Genomic DNA, 26,768 nt, shown 5'->3' with positions numbered 1-26,768 from the left:
TATTAATTGGTATCAGTGATACTGGCCTTTAGTCATAAAAATGAAGATGCCATTAAACAAATATTAAAAATATACTGTCTTTATGTTGTTTGTACTTTAATTTGAAGATTGAATGTGAAATTATTGCAATATAAAAGTATAACAAAAAACTTTAATGTTAGGTGGGATTATCGCAATTAATCAAGATTCATTTCAGAAAAATGTGCGATTAATTAGTTAATTTTTTTAATCGATTGACAGCACTAATATATATATATATATATATATATATATATATATATATATATTATTATTATTAATAAAGTTAGAAACGTACATTCAATTACCATTTTAACACAAGAAAAAATAAGGCTCTCCACATGGCTTATCAATCCAAAATCCTGGATAAGATAAAATAGCACAAGCCTCTTTTGATTGATAACTGTCTGGTTAGTTTTCTGCCCTGTTGGTGTGTGTCATGTTTTTTTCACCATTGGACCATCTCCAGCTGTAGCGATCATCATACAATCCTATCCAAACCCAGCCAGTGTAACCTGTGCTCACCAGATTTTGAACGACTTCGTCGTGTTCCTCGTTGTTGTCAAATGTTGCTAAATCATAGAAGTATTTTCTGCAGTAATCTTGCACCTCAGTCCAGTTCTTGAGCTCATTGATGATGTAATAACGATGAGAAAAGCACCATGGAAAAAGATACAGTGAAACTTCTCAGTGTTGTTCTAGTCAATGTAAGGATTGCAAGGAAGTGTTGTTTAATATCTTTTTTAAACTAAAATGTGAAACACAAATTAACATTTTTAAACTTGCCTTCTAACAGTGCTGTAAGAATAATCCTGTGTACAAACTCCATTTTATAAAACTCTAATAATAGATTTAATTTAAAAACACAAAACAATAAACATCAGGTCTTATGAAAAATAATAATGGCAATAATGAAAACATATGCCAGGCAAAAGTAATAATAATAATAATATTACTTGACATATGTTGTTGCTGCTTCCAGTGTGATGCTTTAAAAGCCACACTGATAGACTTGCAAATGTTTCTTTTATTATTTTTTTCCCCTAGAACCAACCACAGTCCGTGATTCTGCCTTAAGGATCCTCCCCTTCTATTTTTTTAGTTTAGTTTATTTGCACAAATATAAAATATATTTAAAAAAAAAAGTACAATCCATATACTGGGAGTGCTGGGAGTGGCAGAAAACCCAAAAGGGCTTATTTAAAGCCTCCAACAATAAAGAAAACAGAAAGAAAACTTCTAAGATCACTTTAACCCTATCATGCCAGAAAATACCAACCCCACCAGTCCATAGTGTAATAGTACACTGCATTTTGAGTTGTCAAATAACCACCCTTTAGCCATAAATCAGCTAGTGAAAAAGTGAAAATTCAAGAAAAAGTATTTGGTCATGTGATCTCTACATGGCAGCCACTGTAACTGGACTACCCTTATATAGAATAACCTTTTCAGGGTAATTGATGTGTATAATAAATTAGCATCAGCAACCTATTTTGACCTGGATACATCTGATTTGACATAAAAGGGATTATGTAAGAGCCATGCGCAACATTTACTTAACAAAATCGGTCCATGAGTTGATTTGCATGAATTTGATTAAATCCTGTTAATCTTAGTAGAATACTGAAGGATCACTAGGGCTACAGGCAGGTGAGGTTTTTTTTCAGGGTTGGAACTAAACTCTGCAGGACCGACGTTGCCTATCCCTGATCTATAGTGTTGAACGCGGCACTAAGATCAAGTAAAACTAGCAATGAGATGCAGCCTTGGTCTGACAAGTCATGACAAGTCATTTGTAATCTTAACAAGTGCGGTTTCTGTGCTATGGTGGGGCCTGAAACCTGACTACTGAAACCTCTATAGCTGGACATACTGTTTTTCCACGCAATTCTAAAAACTTCCAAGTTAGTTTTTCTCCATTTGCGCTCAAGTTTACGAGTTTCTTTCTTGAGAGAATGGGTATAACTGTTGTACCATGGCGCGGTACGTTTTTCTCTAACCTTTTTTTATTTGATGGGGGCAACAGCTTCTAATGTATTAGAGATGATAGTGCCCATGTTGCTAGTCATTTCGTCTAGTTCATGTGTATTTATGGGTACACAGAGCAGTTGAGATAAATCAGGCAGGTTATTTGTGAATCTGTCTTTGGTGGCTGGAACAATAGCTCTGCCCGGACGATAACGCGGAGCCATATAATTAATATCAGTAATACGCAGCATGCAGGATACAAGGAAATGATCAGTAACATCACTTTGAGGTACAATATCTATATCGGTAAGATCAATTCCATGCGATATAATTAAATCTAGAAAATTATTAAAATGATGATTGGGCCCGGTGATGTTTTGCTTGACTCCAAAAGAGTTTATTAGGTCAGTAAACGCAAGTCCTAACGCATCATTTGTGTTAAAATCTCCCGACAATTAGCGCTTTATCAACATTAACCAATAGATCTGAGAGGAAATCTGCAAATTCTTTTAGGAAATCTGTATATGGCCCTGGCGGTCTATACACAGTAGCCAGAGCAAGAGATAGGAGAGATTTCTTTTGCATATCTAACAGTGTAACATTAAGTAGAAGTATTTCGAATGCATTAAACCTCCTGTATCCTGTTTTCTGAGTAACACTGAGAATATCACTATATATTGTTTCAACGCCGCCGCCACGACCAGTCTGACGGGGCTCATGCTTATAACAGTAGCTTAGTGGAGTAGACTCATTTAACTTATAATAAAATATTACTCCAGTAAAAGTATGAATTATTCCTTTTCCTTACTCGAGTGAAAGTACAAAAGTACTTGATTTTTAATGTACTTTAAGTAAAAATTACTTTTTACTAATTTTATATAGGTTACTTATATAATTAAATTTTATATTATGTATTTTATATAATCCTGCTGCTCAAAATACCTGGGTTTTTCTCAAAATAACCACTATGGAGTCAAGAAATATTTTTGTTGTTGCTATGGACTACATTGAAAAGAGTGATGTAGAAGTATTTACTGTGAAGCTTACACTGCATGTACCTGAGAGAAAAAGATTTTACCATAAGTAATCTAATTTTCAGCAGTAAGAAAACAGTTTTCACAGTTATGATATGACTATAAGGCCTGTTGTTAGTGATTACATTTTATTTAAAGCTGCAGTCCGTAACTTTTTTGGGTTAAAAATGATCCAAAATCAATATTTGAGCAAGTACATAACCAGCCAGTGTTCAAAACTATCACCTTACTTTAGCCCAATTCACAATGGTTATCTTATAATAATGTTTTCTAATTTGAGTGGCACGGGTAGGTTTTCGCGGGAAATTCGAGCATGGCACTGCGTCATTACGTCACGTCTGTAAACATAAAGAAGTTGTCCCAGCTAGTAGGCTATCGCATGTGAGGATCCTGTAAAGTGACGGATATTTTATAGCCTTTTATAAATTAAATTATATTCCAGTTTTAAATGTGCTTCTGATTACAGATAGCCTGGGATTACACAAGATTTGTATTTTAAAGACAACCAGTTCAAAGGGAGCATAGTTTGCTTTTTGGGTTAAAAGAATTTCTTAATATGAAATTGGATTGGTATGACAATTAGAGATTAGACTGTACAGAAATTGAAATCTACATGCTAAGACACACTATACTCATTGGGCCTCATTCATGAAACATTCGTAAATATAGGAGTAAATTCCGAGTAATTTCAGCGTAAAACAGACCTTCCCAAAAACTGTCCTCCGGATTCACAAACGCTTCGTAAACGTCCGATTTGATAGTTAAACATGTTTATACTACGGGGCCGTTGAATGCTTGAATCTGATTGGCTGACGAACGTTCTAAGGTGTGCAATTATTTTCAGGGAAACGCACAGCGAACGTAGTTCCAGGCACCGCATGTCCATATCACTTCTCCAAATGATTTGTGTTATTTCAAAGGTCCTTCCTTACAACCTAAAACAGCAAAAGAACCGAAACCCACAACGACACAGGCCAAACAAATAAATATAGTAAGCAAAACGATAAAAACGACAGATCATATCCATATTTTTGCGACAAAATTATGTTTTATTATGTACGGAAATCACATACTCTATCTCTCCCTCAGTTTGCACACACGTTAACAGACGCGCTAATGTTGTTAGCACTACTCGTGACGATTTTATTAGTAATATAGTTTAACAACTTAAAAACAACATGACTTCTCACAAGCGAGGTAACAACAACGGCGCTGTTCGTGAAGAGAGACGCACAGACTCACGTAGGTAATCTATCTCTCTGTGTCCTCTCTCTCCTTAGTTATTAACTCTATTAACTGCATTAGTCTGTTATCAACGGTTCAAGCCTCCGTTACTAGGTTTAAAATGACGTTTTGGAATTAGCAAGGGAGTCGTTGGATGAGATGCGGAAGAAATAATCCTACTCACAATAGCAATTTAAGTAGAAAAACCGGACGAATGCCTTGAAATATATAATCTTAGCAGTGTCTTGAGGTGTGGCAACTGTAGTATAAGCAGAATAATTGACTTCGGTCTGTTGAATTATTAGAAAAATAATGCACACACTCATCACCACCTCGGATGTGCATTATTTTTCTAATAATTCAACGGCTCGTCGTCAATTATTCCTTACGTATGCTAATGAATTCCAATTATTCGTAAATAGGGCGCTCGTGCATGCTCATTCACAATTAGCATAATCCCGCCTATGACTACAGCTACACAAATTTTGTGTCCAGGAACGCAGTGGAATATTCTGGTCTACTTTCTCAAGTTTGGCTCCAGTATATTGCAAAAAAAGACTTATAGGCCATATAGCTAACAATAACTTTTCAATAACATGTGTCCACGAAAGCGTTTTTAGCCACCTGAAAAATGTCAGGTGCTCTTTTGAAAACGGCCAGCTGATGATGGTGCTTGAAAACACCTTGGTGGCACTGCATTTTTCCCATAGACTGTAAAAAAAATTTTTTTCCAGCTGTTGATTTGGTTGCTATGATGTGGAATATCCACGGCAGTAACGTATTACTAGTATCTCATTTTGAAGAATATTACTGAATATAAAAATGCAGTAACCAGTAATATTAACTTCTCTATTGTTGTTCAGTTGTTGTACATGTAGGATTATTGGTCGGTGTAGTATTTGCCCCGCTCCTCCTCCATTGATTGGACGGCTGGGTAAAAAGTGACAGTGACAAGTGCCAAAACTAAACCGGAGCTAAACAGTTTATGAGCTCTCAGCTACAAAAAAAACAGAGCAAACGAGCTTGTAAAGTATTATAATGGCAGTGCATCAAAATCATCAGTTTGCCAAAAAGAACACAGAATGTTTTACACACCATTTACACCTGGTAGGGAGCAGGTGTAAATTTCTTTCGTATCAACTAGCGTTTTGAAAATACGAACATTTTCATGAATCCGAAATGTACATCAGAACAGCTTTACGAACGATTTATACAAAAATTAGTTCTGCTCGTGTTTCATGAATGAGGCCCATTGTCACGCAATGCTGATGTTGTTAACATTAATAATTTGAGAATAAAATATAACAATAGTAATAATTGTCAAGGTTAGATGTGATATGAGCTAACCGATTGTTAGATTTAATTACCATTGGTAGCGCGATTTGATGCTTTTTTCCTCTGTTGGTCAGAACAAACGTGGCAGACTTGTTACTTACTTGTTCAGATGGCAATATACGGTGAAAATTCTTATTTAGGTCATATATTCCAAGACGTAGGCCAGAATCTGTGATTCCTAAGTACAGTGTACACAATGGTGCGGTGACTGACAGACTGACTTTTCAGCAACTGTTATCAACTGTTATTTCGGCTCGTCTTTTTCATTTTAAACTAAAACTGCTTGTACTGTGATTTTGCTCCAAATGTATAAAGCAAATGGCTTTATCAGAGAGGCAGCATTTTACCCCAACTGTGGGAAATGCCCCTTGGTACAAATTTAATTTTAGTTAAAATTATGATGAAAACTTGGTGTATAATTTATGTCATTGTCACTGCAAACCAGGACAACTATTCTAGCTGCATTAACTTCTGATTTACAGAAAAAGTTACACAGTCCTTAAGGTAGGTGTCATTCTATGGTGTGAGCTGAGCGCACGAAGAAGATGAATGAAGGCAAACAGTCTTTTAATAAATCCACACAGAGGGTAAATCCACAGAAGGCAGGCACACACAGAATCCACAATAGACATCTGCAGGCAGGTATGTGACACATAGAACATAGGACATTCAATACCAGACAGGGGATCATCGGACAGATTATAACTAAATACATAGGCAACATGAAGATAATTAAGATACAAGGAGCACATGAGGGAAGAAAACACAACAAAAATCCAGGGGTGTGACAAGGGAGTGTTTTCCCCCACTCTACACATGAATTATCATACATTTTCCAGTAGCCAGCACTAGTCAGTAAGGAAGATTAGTGGATCCAGATACATAATGTGTGTGGACAAAAAATATAAAAACAGACATCAAATCACATAGGGCTAAATGAATAACATTTTGATAAAACTGGCTGCTATAGCAGCGGGGAAGATAAACGTGCATGGGTTATTTTTATTTGTGGGGTTTTTTTTATGTTTGGTTTTGTTTTTTAACAAAACCTACAACCTACACATAATGTCATACTGATGTGGACGAGGCCGCATTCAAGCATTTCTGTGGGCTTAGATTTAGTTCACAAACAACTGACAGTTGTGACCTAAATGTGATTTTCAGTCACAATAATTTATCCTAAAATTCGACATAAGTAACTTACTTTTCGCAGCATCAGCACGTGCATTCTGGAATCCACAGGTCTTGTCAGACTTGTGAATACAGTTCATTGGAGACTGGCTCTGATTGGACCATTTGAATCAGTGATTTGTTGATTCAAGAACAACTGTGGGAAGTCGTGGCCTAATGGTTAGAGAGTCGGACTTGTAATCCGAAGGTTGCGGGTTCGAGTCTCCGGCCGGCAGGAATTGTAGGTGGGGGGAGTGAATGTCCAGCGCTCTCTCCACCCTCAATACCACGACTGAGGTGCCCTTGAGCAAGGCACCGAACCCCCAACTGCTCCCCGGGCGCTGCAGCATAAAATGGCTGCCCACTGCTCCGGGTGTATGTTCACGGTGTGTGTGTGTTCACTGCTGTGTGTGTGCACATTGGATGGGTTAAATGCAGAGCACGAATTCCGAGTATGGGTCACCATACTTGGCTGAATGTCACTTCACTTCACAACAGCTCTAATCAGATCAGTCCAAGTCACAAATGAATCGTTTGGTGTGGTTTGTATGATCGGATTACTTTATCAGAGAATATTTGTTTTGAATGTGACTTTCATTTAAAAGTGGACATTTCAAGCATTCTATACATATATTTCTCATGTCTTTGAGGCAAGTATTGTCTGAGGTTCAGGTTGTTTTATTTACGTGTCTGTGAAGAGAGGTGACAGAGACCCGAGACGGCAGAGAGCTGTCTCTGTTATTTTCTTTATTTTACAAAAGCACATTGTTTTGTCGTTATTATGACTTTACACAAATAAAAGTAGACCCTTTCCAGTTTCAAACGCTAAATTATTCTTATCTGTAAGATCAAAAATGACGGAGTATTTTTAGTTCTTTTCACGGTCATCAAGAAAATGCAAGACAGACCGCACTGGTGCGGGCTTCGACCCCAGAGGGTTAAGTCTTTGTGGTGCTTTTCTTTGCCTTTTGGGACAGCGCCATTCAAGGTGTGCTTCAGAAGATTGATCTGGTTGAACTTCTGGATCAGATGTTTCAGCTCTCTGAACTGGCAGATCATCAAAGAGGTCATCACTGATCCCTTCATATTGCTGTCCTGAAGACCTTGACGGTAACAAGTGGTCCACATGTACTTTAACTAGTCGATGTCCCACTTGCACACAGTCAGAGGTCCTCTGCGCTGCAGAATAGTACGCAAGTTCTAAGCGGCCATGCATTATAATTTTTCGTGATCTCGACATAACAAAAGTTGTTTTGTCGTTACCACGACTTATTTTTCTCGTGATCTCGACATAACAAGAGTTGTTACATAACTGCGCCAAAAGGTGGCAGTATAGAACTATAATTGGGGAGTTGTATCCTGCCTATACGCGTTTGGGACAGAGGACCTTCTTCATGATAGGTTATCTATAATTTGTGCCGTTCATTACTGACATTTAATTAACTTAGAAATGTTAAATACTTGAATAAATATGATAATTTTGCTTGAAATTTGATCTGTTATCGTTACTTTACTGCTGCACGACTCATCTCTCTTTATACGTTTCTCATTTACAACAACGTAGCCCATTTGTAATGTGCATCTTTCTTATTTTTAATCTTTATTGCTAATATGTGTATATTATTTACATATGTGTATAATTTAGTTCAGTGATGTTATACGGTGTTGCAGCCTGTTACATGCTCTAGACTGCATTTTGCTCCAGCTGTATAAACACAGATGCGTAAATGCTGCTGATAATATGCTTAAAATACATTTGTAAATGACTCATTAGTTATCAACAAACACCTTTATAAACCCTCTACAAAGGTAACCTTAATGTAGTGTTACCATGTTATCTTTATAGAAAATGTGCACAGTTTGTAATAAGACAATCACCTTAATGCATTGTTTATTATAAACATGCGGTTATGAATTATAATAAGAAGGTTCTAAATAGAAATTACGACATAACAATGATTTCTGAGACTTTAGCCGCATTCATCGTGGAACTTGATAACTAGCACATTATTAGGAAAGGTGATTTGCAAAGATTCATAAAAAAAATGTATACTCACTTTTTCTGGAGGTGAAGCTGGATCACGAACAGTTGGTACCGATCCATCCTTCAGGAACAACTTTTTAGCAAAACCTGCTTTGTACTAACCCTCGTTTACAAAGCAGTGTGCGTGGTGTAAAATGATTTGCGCAAGCATAAACGCATTTAGGTGGATCGGGGGGGTGGGGGGCATTCTCTTCAAAAACAAAAGTAATCCACTGCGTCTTCAGCAGCTCAGAGGTCGGGAGTGAGTGATGACTGCTATGTTCATTATTGCATCTAACAAAAGAACACCGCAATTGCTTTTGTCTGCACCTGCTCTGGCGTCGAAACCATGGCAGACTGTTTACAGCTCACTCAGGGCGGGTCTATGCTAAAACGCCATTGTAGTAGTGAGTGGGCGGGGCCGAGAGCCGTGGGAGCGGAACGAGGCCGGTGGAGTGAATGATAATGAGCTACACCTGCACCACTCACCGGTCTCGAGTCCCACGGAGGAGCTGTGGTACGGAGGATGACAGTGGAAGACGAGACCGGTGAGTGGTGCAGGTGTAGCTCATTATCATTCACTCCACCAGCCTCGTTCCGCTCCCACGGCTCTCGGCCCTGCCCACTCACTACTACAGCCAGTGTCTGTCTACAGTTGTGGGAGGGGCCTGTGCAAAGTGACGTCAATTTGCCCAGAATCTGTGAACGGCTTGCTCTGAGAATGTGCTTATGATTTGTGGGGATTTTTAAAAAGCACTGGGTGGATTTTTATCATTAAAGGGTGGTTGTGTACACACACTGCCAAGACATATTTAAGTTCATACACCATGTAAAAGTGAATTTTGCATCCGATGTCCCCTTTAAGGACCAATTCTCACTGTTGACTAGTTGCTTATTAGCATGTATATTACTAGCATATTGGCTGTTTATTAGTACTTATAATGCACATATTAATGTCTTATTTTACATGACCATATCCCTACCCCATACCTAAACGTAACAACTACCTTACTAACTATTAATATGCTGCAAATTAGGAGTTTATTGAGGCAAAAGTCATAGTTAATAGTTAGTTAATAGTGAGAATTGCTCCCCAAACTAAAGTGTGATCAAAATTTCTTTACTATTCATGTGAGTGTTTACGTTTCATAATTATGTCATTAAATTGTACTACTACTACATCTCACCAGAGCTTTGCTGAATTCAGAATAGGTAGTTTAGAAAGATCACATTCAGAATGACAGAAAACTTTGATATTTCCTTATTTTTTAATATAAATATCTGATCACATTTAACTAAAAACATGGTTTCTTTTTAAAGATTTCTTTTTAAAGTATTATAATTATTTAATTATATGACGTATTGATTTATTGTCTGAGAACAGATGATTTCAGGGGTTGTGAAGGATGATGTAATACCATACTTGTAATAAAATAAGAGTAAATACACAGAAAAATTGTAACATCTAAATGAACTAAGCCCACTAAAACCGCTTCATATTAGTAATGGCTCCTAAAAACTGTGGCACATACAGTATCGAAGAATCTGTGACATACAGTACACTTACCCACTAAGACCTTACCATGTTTTTGTCTTTAACTGTATCACAGGACAAATCTGATTCCAGGCGAATCACATCCACTCTCTAAGGATTTGTCAATTCCTCTTGTTAACCAATGGCCATCACTGCAAATCTACAACAACCAGGAGGACAGGAAACTGTACCACAGGTGAGAAGAGGCTCTCTTTTAAGTGGACCATTAGCTTACTCAAAATCCCAGGCATTAGCCAAACAATTGACTATTTGAAGTTTGTGTTGCATCTAGAATGTGATACAAATTCAGCGGCAAAATACACTTGTGCTGTGGGTCTGTTGTTGTATTTTAGGGGTAGTTTCCCCAGCCCGGAGCCGCATATAAGCCTAACCACAGATTCTCAGAGGACGGAAAGGAAACAGAATGGAAAAGCCTGGTGCACAGCAGGTACACCTTAAAATCCACCCACAAGTTTAATATGGTACTGTAGCTTTGTATTGACTTAGCTGTCTAGTCCAAGCTGGTATTGGTGGTTGATCAATTGAGCTACAAGCTGTAAGATGGTTAAGCAGGTTTTTGAAGCATGGTAGCTAGTTTGTTGCTGGACCAAGATGGTGTACCAGCATGGGCATTTGCCCAAAGTCTTAACGTTGACAGACGACAGTACCCAGTTACACTTTATTTTTAGATGTCCTTGTTACAGTGTAAATACACATTTAGGTACTGAGTAATATTAATCAACTACATGTACTATATGGTTAGGGTTAGGATTAGGGTTTGGCTTAGGGTTACATGCATGTAATTATCCATAATTTATTGTTATTTTAATAGTAAGTACATGTAACATGCAACAAAGACACCTCAAAATAAAGTGTTACCCAGTACCCTTTCAAAAGGTACACTGTTGTACCTTATATACTCCCTGAAGGGTGCATTTTAGTACCTTAAAGGTACATATTTGTACTTACAGTGTACATATTTGTACCTAAATTGTACATATTAGTACTTTTTGTAAAGGCACTGCCCCAGTGGCAGCTTTTTTTAAGTTATCCTCTTCTCCTCCCTGATGACACCGGTATACCGGTGTGAGGGCTGGACAATAATTTCTTCCCGGCAATCTGTCACTCACAACTGCAATTAGTGAATGACAACACACCAATGATCCAATCAATTCCCAATGGACAAAATCAAGTCCTGCCCACAGCCATTTCATTCTTACATATATAGCATTAGAGAAAAGATAATCTCAGTTTCTGTTTCATGTTGTCTTCAAAGGTATACGTCACCCAAAAATGTTTTGCTTAATTTATTCATATTTTACCGTTTACTCATGTGCCATGCACGTCATTTCAATCCTGTTTGAGTTTCTTTTCTTTGTGGAACATAACAGATGATATTTTGAGAAATATATGTCATCGTTGTTTTTAGTCTATATGATGGAGGTCAGTGTTAACCAAATAATCTGGTTACCAACATTCTTCAAAAGATCTTCTTTTGTGTTCTGCAAAAGAAAGACATGAGAGACAGTAAATGAATTCTTTTTTACTATCCCTTTGAGTTTGTTGTTTTTTATATATCAGCAGGAAAAGCTATTATTGGTGTTTAATAATAATCCCTATTTCTTCCATTTTCATTTCAGAAAAAGACTACACTCCCTCTATGTTAGGTCTGTGTGGTTCTCTGTCCTCTTTACCCAGCTGTAAGTCCCTGCCAAGCCTGAGGTCGACAGAGTGCCTGGTAAACATCAGCGCAGAGCCCAGTCCTGCTCTAACCCCCAGCTAGGGACCACCAAATGAGACCAAGCAGAGAGAAACTGCACTGTCAGCTAAGACATCCTAAGATATTATGGCTCGGCTACAGCCTGTGTAATGCCTGTTACACTAATTCTCATGAAAGTATCATTGATAAGATATAGCGAGACCTCTGTAGTTATGACAAGAGATATTTTCTCACAGATTTATCCCATCAGAGCTTTTCAAATGCGGATATCTCTGAATGTCTTTGCTGTTCAAACCTTTCTCCTGACTTGTTGTGATATCCAGTGAAGGCAAACTGTGGACTATGCACTGACAGACTTAAGACCTGAAACCGGTTTTCACTACAACTTCATGTTTCAAAGCCCAACACAGCTTTCCCACATTGTGTTGCCCTTTAAAATCTCTTATAGGAACATACATACTTACAGAACACATAGAAACAAAACCATAAATTAACCATGAAAATGTGTGAAAGCATAGTATAGTTACAAATGAGTATTTTGACATTATCATCACTTTTTTTGAATTCTCACATTTCAACCATCTAAACATCTCTCCTCTGCCAAACAACATGCAAGAACTAAAAAGATGAACAAGAAGATGTGTATGTCTTTACAGTCTTCTGTACAATTACAGTGGTAATAAAATGAAAGACATTTCTGGAATAGCTGCCTTATTCCTCTTTTCTTGCCTCTTGAAGTAAGTCTGAAGATGGGATCGCTCTGCACATGATGGCAGTATAATATTGCTGAATGACTGACATTGAGTGAAGTAAACATTGGACCAGTGTATATCTGCATACTGTCGTATTGTACTGTATGTTTGACATCTATTTGGCATCTGTTGTTGCATCATTACAATATGTCTGCAATGTGTGGGCCACTGTCATTTTCAGTATATTAGCAGCAGATTTGAAACCTTGCACTGATTTTAATCGCATTGGCATCATATAAAACTGATAAGCTAGATTTCCTCCCTCCAATGTCAGTGTAATTGAAAGTCTACTTGTTTGAGAATGTGTGTGTTGTGTTAGACAGCTGTTCGTCCTCAATTAGCATTAAATTCGTTTTTTCATTCATTGCACATTATTTCTTTGTTTAAAAAGCCATTGGAAACTATGCTGTTTGTCAATCGCAATAAAACTGCCTTTTTTGTCCTTATGTTTTCCACTGAGTCATATTTGTTCACTGTCTTTATTGTTTGTCTCTTCTGTTCCACTGAACAGACCCGCTTTTCTTGTTTTAAGGACTGTAACTTGACAAATGCTTGATTCAAATGCTTAAAAAGCTGTGTAGTTCCCTTAAACAAACATGAAAAACCAGCTTCCAGCTTACCAGTGTCTTTTAAAATATATTTTTATTTTATATGATAAGGCAAATCAATATGGTTATATATAAAACTAGCTTATACATAAAAACGACTTAAAATGCTGCACTGTCTGCCAGGCCAGTAGATGGCGATGTCATTTTGTGCAGAAACACGTAATGGGCATAGGCAAATTTGTGTTTTTGTTGTTATCACATAGACAATTATTGGAATATTTTCAAAAACTTGCAACTTAAAACTCGCTTTTGCGCTTGCGCTTTAAAACGTTTTTGTTTTCAGGCCCGCAAAGAGCCGTTGTTGTGGAAATGAATGGCCAAAACTATTTTTTTTGTTCTTGTTTTTAGTTGAAAATGGTGTTGTCTAAACGCCTTCTTAATGTAAACCATGATCAGTGTTCTTCGTCTAACCATTTGATGTCAAGAGTCAAAAGAAGTCAAAGGAGCCCGTGATATAAAATCTCACAACTGCATAACATTCTGTTGTCTCATGTGGACTCATCTTTCTAATATATTTCAAACTTGTGCCTTCTACAGATGTCACTGTGGAACTCATTACAAATTGACTTGAATTAAAGGTCACCATCACCCAGGGGTCAAGCAAAGAGCAAGTGTCAATAATGGGTCAAAGGTCAGCATCATTTGTTCACTTTGGACTGCTGCAGTAAAATGAGCCTAACAGAGTGTCTAAATGCAAAATGGGTACGGGTAGCTCAAAATATGCTTGCTGAAAAGATGGGACCATTGATTGATTTCACAGCAGAGTGAAGCTAAAGAATGACTTTTGATCTTCAAACTGACTAAATTCTAAAAAATATGTTTGCAAAGGGCAAAAGAAAAGCCCTTCCTGTCAGATGTGGATGGGGTCAAAGGAAGGATATTTTCCTCAAGTGAAACTCAAAATTAAATACTCATCTTGGATCACTTTATCTCACTCTATATCAAAGTTTCAAAAACATCTCTCAATATTTCTATTCCTAAAACTCTCTGCAACCCCAAACCATAAAAAAGCAAATACAGTATATGTAAACCGTAACAAAATATCAATACAAGTGTACAGTGTCAGAACATTGGCCACAAAACAGCTCTTCTGCTGAAATGACTTAAGATAACAATTAATTTACAAATTCAGAAGGTGTTATCTCACACAAACTCCACCCTACGCAAACTACAACTGATGGAAGTTTATCTCCAACAATACATGCTGAAGACACCCACAGGGACGTGACTGTTACACCCGTGGAAGAAATACCACATCTATGCTGTACATAGATATGAAATACAGTACCACATCTATATGAAATATGTCAAATATGTTGCTTTACTTACAGTTAAGTATTAATTAACTCCAGATTCTCTATTTATGGTATCCAGGAGCACCGTAACGGGGGTTAGGATGATTCCAAGGGCCTGACAAGGGAGAGGGGCCGAGAATGCCAATGATAGCTTAACTATAGCATCTATTACACTTGTACACAATAGCATTATTTCAACTTTTGCTCATTTGTCAATAGGAGTACACTTACAGTACATAGATTCATTTAAAACTAAAAGAAAGCAACTAAGCCACACAACTTTATTGATTTCATGAGTTTTGTGTGTGTGTGTGTGTGTGTGCAAATGAGCAGTTCTTTTAATTATTTGAGATGAAACAAAAATGTTTACGTTATTTCTGGATTGATGTCTTATTACCCAGTTACTTTAACGCAGCTATTTGTTTTAGCCAATCAAAATGCGAATTTTAAAGGCACCCGCCCACTTCCTAAAATGAATGAAAGATCCGACACAGAGCGTTTTGACTCGGTGTTGAGCAGCAAGCGCCTCTCTTAACTTTTATAATCGTACTTGAATGCGATTAAATAAGTATCTCTTCTAGTTAAGAAACTAGGTGAGACACATTTAGAATGGATAGATAGCTGGAAATGGATAGTTGGAAAAGGACAAAAACCGCTCGCGACGCCAGAGTCGGTGTTTGTGGAGAGATGAAGACGTCCAGGAGCGGATCAGGTCTCCCTCTCAAAGCTACTGGTCCCTTCACGCTGCACAAACCAGCTTCCGTCATAAATATCACTCCAGGTGAAGTATATTATACACACCAGTAACTATTATGATCTGCTGGATGTCTTTCTTGAAGATCAACAGGAAATGTTATGTGAATGTTTGCAACTGCATTGGTACTTTTAATTTGTTTCTTCATGTGCTATAACGATCTAAACACATACATTATTCCCTTAACCTTAAAAATTGTGTGCGTTTAATCTATATTCAGTTTTCTTCCAAACTTTATTGGTGCATAGCAAGCAACACATCTTCATCATCACCTTCATCATCATTAATATTTTAATTATAAACAGTGGCTGTATATTTACTTTAAACGATTAACTTATACTTGCAAAATGAATGGTTTCATTGACTGTTTCATGCTGTATGTCTCATATACCGTGGGGACTACATTAAAAATCTGGTTTTCCAAAGCAGGAAATAAAGATGCTGTTTTAATACAAAATAATTCATAGAACCAATAATGTTTTATGACATACGGAGAAGAATGATATAGAAATATTTCAGATATTTCAGTAATCAAATAATACAATTTGTGACACTGATCATGTGAACTTCTTTGTACTAAAGGTCACATTTTCTTGCATCCATTGAAGCACAAGATGTTCTTTGAAACATCCCAAGTCATGCTAGAAAACACGATCATCTGGTTTTGTTCTTATCTAAATTCTAAGACATTCTGTAAATAATGTTAATCTTTACAGCTCAAATTGTTATTCATATTATATAATTCATATAAATACTATTATAGTAAATAATAATTAGAAGCATTTTATGATCTAGACCAGTGAATAGAAAATCAACACACATTTATTAAAAATTTTGTCTGTTTTTCCTGTAATCACTTTGATTTCAGGTGTTTTCAAGCTTTCTTGTTTCCTCAGGTGAAAGGACCAAAGCAGAGTGGTGTTTGCAGACTCCGATCCAGCACACAGTATCTCTGGATGCGATTGTGTGGCCGTACTTGCAAGGCCAATGGCCCAAAGAGGATGGCAGACACGGCAGGGAAGACAAATCCACACAGGTGAAAGGATGCAAGATCCATAATAAATTCTAGCCCATATTACCAGATGAGTTCAGCTGACTCACCCAGGACAGATGTTAATATCAGTGTAAACGGGGCCATGCAGTTCCATGGTATGTATACCAAAAGTCTGTGGTACTTTCTTGACATCATCATTGTACCATGGTTTGCTCAAACTAGATTACATCACATCCTATGATTTACTGCAATCCTAATGAATTTAACCCTCAGCTCAGATGTGAAGGGAAGTGGGTGCATCAGCTTTTCTCATTTTTTAAATATCATGTTTTCTGTTCCTCATTACCAAAGCCAAAATTTCACTCTTTCTTTCATATCATCGACTTAAGAGTGTTTGACCCATTTACTTGTGAAATTGCCTTATATTTTAGTCTCTCTAAAAATGGTTTTATTTGCCAGTGTAGCTGGTTAATAGCGAAATGTCTAATGGAAACATTTTCACAAAAAATTGTCAACCTTGTGAGTAAAACAAGGATGTAACCAAATGGGATGAATTTTTATTTCATGCCGACTTTAAAAACAAGATCAAACTGCATGAAAGTAGTCCATATGACTAGTGCAATATTCCAAAGTCATGAGGAACTGATGACAATATGTTCTGAACAAGAGTCTTAAAATGTAGTTTTATGTGATTATGATGTTGATATTTTTCTAAAAGACACCACATACATGGTTAGCTGGAGCTGAAACAACGGCTGTTGGATTTCACAAACGCTCGGCATCATGGGGAAATTCAGAACGTCTCCAGGATGGAAATGACGTGTGTGCAGATTCATCTGTAAGTCTCATTGCACAATAAATAAAACTGAAAATGGCATGAAACTATAGTTCATGTGCGGTTGCATGGACTGTGAGTCATGTAAGATTTGATATATCTACATCACACTACATGCATCTCCATATCTGGGGAAGAAAATGTCTGCTTTTTCTAAGATTTTCAAGCTTAAACAACATCTACAACAGAAGAAAAGGTCAGGCGTTCTGGTTGGCAATCAAGAGAAACTGCACAACCAACATCAGGTACTAAAATACACACATACTGTCATTCTCTTTTATGCTCCCTGGTTCCTTATTTCCAATCCTCATTTCCTTTTTCAACCTAAACAGATCAAATGGAGCTAATTGAAATTGTGGTCAAATTTAATTAAAGAGTATGCTGTAAAAAGTATGCCATTTATGCAATACTGGCATCGCTTGCAGAATGACAAAAATCAAGCTTAATTTAAAAAATAAAGCATATTTGCCCCATAAATACCCCTTACACTCATCAAGGCCGTATGAATATTCTTATCTATACAACAATCATTTGGGGGAGAAATGTTGCAACATATTATAGTAAAATTAGAATATAATTCTGGTTGTATTCTAGTTTAGTGAAGCACATTCTTGGTTGCACCAAAAGCTTCTGTACGCTCATAAAATTCAAATGAGTTTGGTGGTCTGTGGGTGAAGCCTTTAAGTGCACTAAAGTGCCATATTCTGACACATGTACACAAATGTTAGAGGAAGTGTGGAGGATTGCAAAAAGTAACAGGAAGAGTGCTTGTATCAAAAACTTGTCTGCTTTAAACACATGCTGGCCAGCTGCAAACACTTCCTACGGTTATTACGGTTGTTTCACAGTTTTATTACAGTTTCTTGATCTTATTTCATTGTGTATTATGGTTTAGTTTTAGGTAGATATAATGGTATTTTGTTATGCCTGTTGTTTTTGTTAGTTTTTATGCATTACAACATACTGTTGCACCAAATTCTAGACCAACAATCTGTAACATCACACATGTAGCACTTTTATCAGATGTTCTGTAAATATGGTATTTAAGCAAACTTCAAGGTTTTATTAGTCCCATGTATAAGAACGCAGCATACTGCAGTACTCTCTGTCCATGAAATGTATGATACATATCCCTTTGTTGCTATATTTGCCAGTTTTTGTAACATCCTTTATTCATCTCCAGTGCATTTATAATTCAACAGCATAGACTAGACCCACTCAGGTACACACTGGTGAATTTTCAAGGTTCATACCATATAGACTTTGAGATATATATCTATTCAAGAGTTTAGTTTGAGGCTGTAATGCCATTTTGTTGCACACTGGTTCATTTTCATGATTGTGTGAGTTTCAGTTTTGTGTGCCTCTAAATGTAAATGAACAAAAAGCAAACTGTGATAGGCTGCTTGTTGATAAAGCTCTTCCTTTCTGTGTAATTTTGTTAAATATACAAACTAAAACCTGGGTTGGGAGATAATTTAATCAGACCGTGCAACAATAATTGAAAATATAAAAAAAAAAACTTATTTTTTTGAAGAAGTTGTCTTAAAGTGTCTTAAAGTGTTAGCATTAAATGAAGTGTAATGTATGAGATGTGCTAATTTGCAGTTTTAAATGTATTGCATGCTTTTAAAGTGTGTGTGTTTTTGGTTCACTTACATCACGGGCAGGGCCTGACATTAACTTTTTTGCTCACTATCCACTGTGGCTAGTGGTTTTCCAAATTTACTAGCCACTCAGCATTTTCACTGGCCACAATTTTGTTGTTGGGAAATTACGTTTATATGACTAAAGTTACTACATACTAAAATGTATTTAATTGATTTCCATGTTATTTTTGCCTATTTAAAGGGCATTTTTCCCTAACTGTATTAAATGCATGCATCATCTTTAATATCAAATTCTTAAATTGTATTAATAATTTCACTTAATATAATAAGTCAAATGAAATCAGTATTAACAAAGCCTATCTTTCCACTGCAGAAGAAACGGAAGCAGCTGAAGTGGCATTTAGATGCATTTACATGGACAGTTTAATGAAGCTGAAATGTAAAATGAATGCATTTACACTGCAAAATTATAACAGCATAAATAATGTGATGAGCTTGCTGTTTTAAATCAGTTTTTTAAATATACAAATATGAAATGTTGAAAAAAAAAAAAGAGCAAAGATAAGCTACTTTTAAATATGAAAGTAAAACGCCAGTAGGTGGCAGCATATAAACGATTCGATCAAGCATCTGATTCAATTAAGAATGAAGCAAGTGCCTGTATGAATTACAGGCACTTGTTACTGTTAATTATCCATTATCATTTGCCGTTTACACCGAATGTAATAAAATCAGAAGCATTCTCACTCAAATTTCGGTGCATCCCTAATTAGATGTAAAATTCTCTTTCACTTGCCCCTTCAAAAAAATCCACTTGTCCCATACAAGCATTAATGTTGATCTCTGTTAGGCTATATAAAATTCAACACGCCAAAGTGGCTAGTGGCAGTGACCATATTACCCGCCACTGCTGAAATCCACCCACGGGTGGTTGGTGGGTGTTAATGTCAAGGCCTGATTATAGGTAGGAAACATAGGAAACCTAAAATCCTAAATGCCCTTGCAATCAAAACCACTAAAAAACATACATTTCTCACATGCAAAAAAAAATTCTCATCACAACTGAATCATTGTTAATGAATTAATAAAATCAAATAAAAGTTAAGTGTTAATACAAGTTTTGAAAAAAAACCAACAAAAAAAAAACATTGCATTGGAGGACCTTAAAGTAAAAAAAAAAAAAATCTGGGAATAACTAAGGATAGAAAATATTGATAAGAATAAGAAGCCATTGTAATGACACTAATACCAATATGTGTTGTGTTTCTTCTCTCCTCAGTCCCCTGCTCTATTAATCCCATCTACATCATTGACTCGACTACCGTCACGTCTGCGTCAAAGTGAAGAGAGACTAGATCAGGAGCTGGAGAAAGTCTTCACACATCATTCATCACTTCACCACTGTGGAGTATGTCTAAAACTTTTTTTGTTTAACACTTTATCACCATTTTAACTGATTGTGAAGGCTGATATCATGCAAAGTTGTATATTGCATGACTGGAAACCTTCATGTAAATGTTTTTTTTTTTTAAGATATATGAGGTTCCTGATGGCCACAGGGCTCCTATTCCTCACCTGAGCTCCAAGAGTGGATTTCAGATTGGGTCTTCCTGTGTAGCTTCGCACTCTTCTTCTTCCTCATCCACATCTTGCTCTCCACAGCGTCCTCTAGATCTCGAATCTGGTAGGTCTCTTATTTTGAAACTCTGGTTTATACATCACCACCATATTATTCCTGTCAAAAACTTGTCCACGTTTTCTGGAAACAGTTTGGTTTTTGGTGTCCTGTGCCCGGAAATGTACCGTTTTTTTAAGCACTTTTTTAATGCCCTTTAAATACCCTGCGAAAGCTCCTGACCAGCATACCCTGCTGGTTACCAGAGTAATCGTGTAGTGGTTATTTTCACCAACAGAGGGCTGCATTCTACACTGATTAAATTCATGTAATCTTGTTTTACTGTTTGTATGTACTATATAACAGGGCTTGAACAGAATGTGTGATTGATTTGCGTACAATTTTAAAATGTTCCTAAACGTTCCACTCTCACAACACTGTAATCTTAAAGGGACGGTTCACCCAAAAACTCAGCCAAGAATTTTTTTTCCATCATATCTTGCCTTACTTAGATATTTTGAAGAATGTGGGTAACCAAGCCACTGACTTCCGTGGGATTTTGTTTCCCATACTATGGAAGTCAATGGCTACCAGCAACTTTTGGTTACCAACATTCTTCAGAATATCATCTTTTGTGTTCAACAGAAGAAAGAAACTCAGAAACTTGCAGATGTTTGAACAACTTAAGGGTGAGTAAATGATGACAAAATTTTAATTTTTGGGTGAACTGTCCCTTTAACTATTTCACATAGGTGAAAATACACCCCGATATGAATAAATAAATAAAAAAGAAAAGAAAAGGACCATTTTCACATACTGCAATGAGGCATTTCCACCATTTTTTTTCTAAAAATGTTACATACATTTATAATGCTATACTGAGAATCTGAGATATATGAAAAGGGTCCATTACACTAGCAACAATTCAGTTTGCAGAAAGCACATACTTTGTGCTCAAAATGAGCTTAAACTGCAAAATAATAATCCTAATTAAGGATAGTAAAATCCATTTTTTAAAAAGTGCAAACATTTGAAAAGTTAAAAAGGTGTAATTACCATATAAAGTATTTTCACAGTTTGTAGACGCATTAAATGCAATTAGAAAATGTAAAAAAATAAATAATTGTATACACTTTTTTTATCGTATGTTCTGATGTTTTATTAGAATCTTGTTTTTATCTGTTTTCTATTTGCAACTATTTTACCAAGTGTGATTCTTCACCCCCAAAATATAATTATTCATCTATATGAAACCCACAACCATTTAAAAAAACATACACGCATGTATTGTCCCCATTTTAATTCACTGATAATAGCAAGTGAGATTTCAAGTACAGTATATTTTGACTACTGAACTAGTACATGTTCATAAATCTGGTCACCTTCCTCTGTATCTTTAATTTGAACTGACTGTGATACTGCTCTTTCCTCAGTTGAAGAGGTCAACTCGTGTATTGTGATGCTGTCCTCATCACCACGGCCCAATAACAGCTACTGCTTTCAGAGAGATCCACCAGAGGGTTGTGAAAGAATCCGAGTGTGTGAAGAGAACGTGTAAGCAGGCATACCATGCCAGAGTGTTGCTGTGTACATTTATAACGCTATTCTCAATCTGAGTGGTTAACTCAATATTGACATCGTGCATCTCTGTCACCCATCCCCCCCATCCTCTAATTCAGCCTTCCATGTTTGGATCAAGTGTACGTGTCCTCTTGCCCTGACCCCAACAAAGTGAACTTCACCACACACACAAGCTCAGCCTTCTGCCCTGTCAATCTCCCGAAGCCCCTCCTACCTCCAGTGGACTTCCTGATCTGCAGCCTTTCAGTTTCTCCAGGGTCCTGCTGGGTGGGACAGTGATAAATTAGTAAGAAAAGAAAAAACCAGTGAAATCAGCATCTGTGTGGGAGAGATAGAAATCAGTTCTGTGGTGTTTAATGTTGAATTTAGCTAATTGTAATAAGAGAATGCCAGATTTCTTTGTGGCTCAGCGAGAGAGCTGAAAATATCCAGTTGGAATGGCCGACTTGATAGATTTATGGTTTAATAATTTGGCCAGTTTTATAAGGAAAAGTCTGTCATTATAGACCGTAAATGTTGAATAGGGCAGTTTATATATATATATATATATATATATATATATATATATATATATATATATATATATATATATATATATATATATATATATAATTGAATGGTACTATTAAGGTAATGATTGTATTTTAAATCTGCATTTTACCACCTACTTCAAAGAAAAATGGCAAATGTATTATTTTTTAATATATGTACTTTGGTTATATTTTGATTTGATTGAAACGTTTATTGAAGAAAGTATGTGGGTGGATTATTACAGTCATAGACCATTTCAGTAGGTACTGTATATTCATGTTCTTTGGTGAATGTCACAGTCATGCTGGTACATTTACATTCACCCTTTTTATTTTTTCAAAAGTAGAGTTTTTAAAAAAAATCAATTCTAATGAATGTTTACATTGTATACCTTGAACAAATGAATGTTTTTATATTTGTATCGATTAATCTGTACATGAATGTAAGATTAGTTAGCAAATCTGTACTGTTTGCACATTTAAAAAAAAATGTTTTTTGCAAAAGATAAGCTATAGAATGTAAATGGTGACATTATCTGACTTTAAGTATGTCTTTATTCAATACGTTCATTGCGCACATGATGTTTGTTATTTTAAGCTTTGGTTGAAATGCTTTGTTCAGATGAGTTAGTTTGGACTACTTGCCTTCCCGTTGGAAAGTACTTGGGGAAACTACATGCACATTGATGATACATATTGTTTATTCTTTTCTTTCTATAGATCACTTAAATTCTTCCAAGTCTGTAGTATGTTTTGACACCAATAAAGTAGAATTGAGCATGAATGTCTGTTCTGTCTTAATAAATTCCAAGTAGGTGATATTATGAGAAACTGTGATTTTGACTGTCAAGATTATCAAAAGAAAATGATTAGGTGCTAATCTCATGTCAAGTAACGTGATTTATAGTAGCCTATATGCAGTTATATCAAATGTTCAGTTTCATACCTGCTGCTCCTATGTACCTTGTCAGATTTCACATTTTCATGAAACGATATAATTTATTAATCGTTGCCCAGCACTTGTTTTAAAACAATTTAAAATAAGAATTTCCTAAAAAATAATTTCGGATAGCAGATGATTCAATTAAAACTACACATATCTCAGAGCTTTTTGCTAAATAATTTAGTTATATACCGGCAGTTCACCAACACTATGGTTTATTTTGGTTTGGCCACAAGAGTAGGCTATTTGAATGTTACAAGGACGAATATTATGGAATGTTACAAGGACGAATTTTATGGAATGTTACCCGCGGACGCCCTCTGTCGCCAGAACAGTCCTCCCCCAGCGCATCCCTTTACACTCCGCTCCAGAAACACACCACCATCAGATCTCTCTTTAATCCTGCTCTATATATTTCAGGAGTTTGACATGCTGAGTACCGTACTGAAACAAGTGAAAAGCCACCCGGCTGTAAGTATTTCAGGTCTCCTACTGCTGATGCTTCTGTCTGTTAATAATGATGATTCATTCATTCTCAAATTATGCCTCAGAATCGTTTCAGGCGTTGGCTGTGTCGTAAATGCATCCTCATCCGCTGCTTGAGGGGTATATATTTAATACAAATATGTTTGATTTAAAAGGCAAACAGTATGTTGAATGGCTGCAGCGGGGAGTAAACATGGATTTCATGTTATTTCTTTCACGATGATGAGATATTCTGGTCATTCTGTGATATGGTGAGATCTGTGATTGATCAAATGGTTTTCAGTCTATGCACGGTGTACGTGATTTTCCCATAGGCCATATATATATAACAACAGTGTCTGAGCACGTGTGCCGGCTGTAGGTCGCGTTATCTGACATATATGGCTGTGTTGCAGTGCACTGTTCAGCAGCTGTCAAGGACATTGAGGTGAAATCAATTGTGCCTCTTTTAAGCCATTTACATTAACAGCTTTTTATCGAGATTTACAAGACTTAAGTCTAAAATAGTATAGAACATATGTATAGTAGGTATGCGAAGGAATTCGGGCATTTCTGTATTTTGAAAAAGCCCTGTGGTTATACGAATATGATCATACATATTTTGTGTTGTACAGTAGCCTATCTCATACCCAGCTGCTGTAGCACTGCATTTGTAATATACACTAAATATAAAAAAAATTAGCTTTCCGTTTGTATATGAACGGAATCAACATAAAAACCGTTGTTTATTCCCTCAGAGAAGCATGGCGATGTCTCAAAACCTAGTGAACTGCCTACATAGACAGCTTTAAAGGAAACATACCTTTTCCGGTTTGACAAAGTGCAGGTGAAAAAACAACTAGTAGTTATTGCCTTGCTTACCCAGCTGATTGATTACATTGATAATTGCAAACATTTTTTGTATTACAAGGTTAAAATGTTAGATTTAAGATATGCAAATGACTCATTATTTAATGAAACATGCGCTAATTTGCATTTATTCTAGTACAAAAATCTAAACACTGGATTCTTGTTGAATTTTTTTTGACATATTAGTGTCAAAAGTTTTTACGGAGGGAATCTCATTTTTGTTGCTCCATAATTAATAATAGAAAAAAAAACTGTGTTTGCCTGCAGTGTCTCCCCTTAAAAAAAATGTATGTGTGTATGTATGTAGGCCTATATCTCAACCTAAATCACAAAACTTTTGACAGTCTTTTACAGTTTATTTTGATATTAACAGCTTTTTTAAGAGAATTGAATGCTGATATTTGTAAACATGATTATATTATTTTATCGAATACTATTTATCTGAATTAACAAATATGATGATAACACGTTTGACCCCTAAAATATATTTAAGTCTTTTATTTTATGGACTACGTAACAGAGAGGTTATTGGTTGTTCAGCTTTTTTTTGTCATTGTTTAGCCATTTATTTATAATTCTGTCTCTCTTTGAAGTTGATTCCTCTCTTCATCTTCATCGGTGGTGGAGCAGCCATGTCTATGCTTTACCTGGGCCGCCTTGCGCTAAAGAACCCTGACTGCTCGTGAGTACCCTTTTCATGACATTATCAAACAGCCAAAAGTCTTTAGATTCCCATATAATTCAGAGTATGACTGACTGAAATCTGTGCACAGATGGGATCGCAAGAACAACCCAGAGCCTTGGAACAAACTGGGGCCAAATGACCAGTACAAGGTGAAAACAACATTCATGTAGACTTTTTGACCATTCCTGTGTCCATCTTTGTATGTCCATCTACTGTATGTTTAGCTAATATAGTCTGTTAAGCCTATAATATCCTTACAAAAAGTCCCATTTGGTACATTTTGCTAGTGTAATTATATGTAATAATATAATTTAACCCATAACCTATTTCTCACAGCTCTTCACTGTCAACATGGACTACTCTAAACTGAAGAAGGACAGGCCTGACTTCTGAGCAGAGCCCAGTGAATCAGCTGGGTGTGTTAAACGCTGCACTTTCAAGTCTAACACATCATCAGATACCAGACATAATCTGTGAATGTGAACCCCCATTTTAAATTATTAAAGAAACTTAAAGGGAGCACATACACAAGCTGTATGATCTGAATGTATATCTTTTGACAACATTTTGTACAGATATACAAATACTGACACATTAAGGGAAATTGCATCATCAAACCTGTATCAATATAATCTGTGCTGATCTTACTGTTATCCAAATAAACATGACAAACAGCAATAATAGAAGTGTTTTGTGTGTGTGAAGCATCCAGTTAGTTATATAGGAATATATTTCAGGAATATATTTAAATAAGTATAGGCTACATATAAGTCTGATAAGTAACAGCGGGGCCCCCTAGGGAACTGTGCTAACTTCCTTCCTTTTCACAACTTATACTGCAGACTTTAAGTATACAGTTCTGAGTCGTGTTATCTGCAAAAATTCTCAGATGACAGTCATATTAAGCTGTGTGGAAAATGGACAGGAGAATGAGTACAGAGATCTGGCTGACCGCTTTGAGAAGTGGTAATCACCTGCAGATAAATGTAACAAAGACAAAAGAGATTGTGGGGATCAATGTGGAACTTGCAAAATCGTACAAGTACTTGAGTGTTGAATTGGACAAGAAGTTGGAATGGTCTACAAATATGGAGGCTATTTTACAAGAAGGGCCTGAGTCGGCTGTAATTTTTGAGGACGCTCAGGTCTTTCGACGTGTGCAATAGGGTACTCAAGATGTTCTATCAGACTGTTGTTGCGAGTAT

The 26,768-nt window shown here is 36.3% G+C and overlaps 3 protein-coding genes across 3 annotated transcripts in view; all 3 read left to right on the top strand.

The window, feature by feature from the left end:
- The window catches only part of LOC306857352 (RUN domain-containing protein 3A), a 40,119-nt gene extending 26,896 nt beyond the window's left edge, over positions 1-13,223 (top strand). The window contains exons 9-11 of the mRNA XM_079397260.1: positions 10,383-10,502; positions 10,660-10,754; positions 11,947-13,223. Coding sequence (XP_079253386.1) covers positions 10,383-10,502; positions 10,660-10,754; positions 11,947-12,089 — 358 coding nt within the window. The 3' untranslated portion in view covers positions 12,090-13,223. The remainder of the gene's footprint in view (positions 1-10,382; positions 10,503-10,659; positions 10,755-11,946) is intronic.
- Positions 13,224-15,143: 1,920 nt separating this feature from the next.
- Positions 15,144-22,455, top strand: fam117ab (family with sequence similarity 117 member Ab). The gene is made up of 8 exons (XM_079398380.1): positions 15,144-15,462; positions 16,332-16,471; positions 17,148-17,267; positions 17,423-17,509; positions 20,154-20,282; positions 20,408-20,558; positions 21,923-22,043; positions 22,169-22,455. Exons 1-8 carry the CDS (start codon positions 15,309-15,311, stop codon positions 22,347-22,349), a joined length of 1,083 nt encoding a protein of 360 aa, XP_079254506.1. The 5' UTR covers positions 15,144-15,308; the 3' UTR covers positions 22,350-22,455.
- Positions 22,456-23,972: 1,517 nt separating this feature from the next.
- Positions 23,973-26,239, top strand: LOC306858029 (cytochrome c oxidase subunit NDUFA4-like; the record flags this gene model as incomplete). Its single annotated transcript, XM_079398377.1, has 4 exons — positions 23,973-24,014; positions 25,472-25,560; positions 25,652-25,712; positions 25,900-26,239. The coding sequence occupies 4 exons, from the start codon at positions 23,973-23,975 to the stop codon at positions 25,954-25,956; spliced, it is 249 nt and encodes an 82-aa protein (XP_079254503.1). The 3' UTR covers positions 25,957-26,239.
- Between the last annotated feature and the right edge of the window lie 529 nt (positions 26,240-26,768).

The sequence above is a fragment of the Barbus barbus genome (assembly GCF_936440315.1).
Source record: "Barbus barbus genome assembly, chromosome: 38".
Lineage (NCBI taxonomy): Eukaryota > Metazoa > Chordata > Actinopteri > Cypriniformes > Cyprinidae > Barbus > Barbus barbus.
This window is presented reverse-complemented; position numbering and strand designations above follow the sequence as displayed.

Coding starts and splice junctions, on each gene's coding strand:
- fam117ab (XM_079398380.1), top strand. CDS start 15,309: ATGGATAGTTGGAAAAGGACAAAAACCGCTCGCGACGCCAGAGTCGGT. Junction 17,268..17,422: donor ACGTGTGTGCAGATTCATCT/GTAAGTCTCATT, acceptor GCTTTTTCTAAG/ATTTTCAAGCTTAAACAACA. Junction 22,044..22,168: donor CGAGTGTGTGAAGAGAACGT/GTAAGCAGGCAT, acceptor CCTCTAATTCAG/CCTTCCATGTTTGGATCAAG.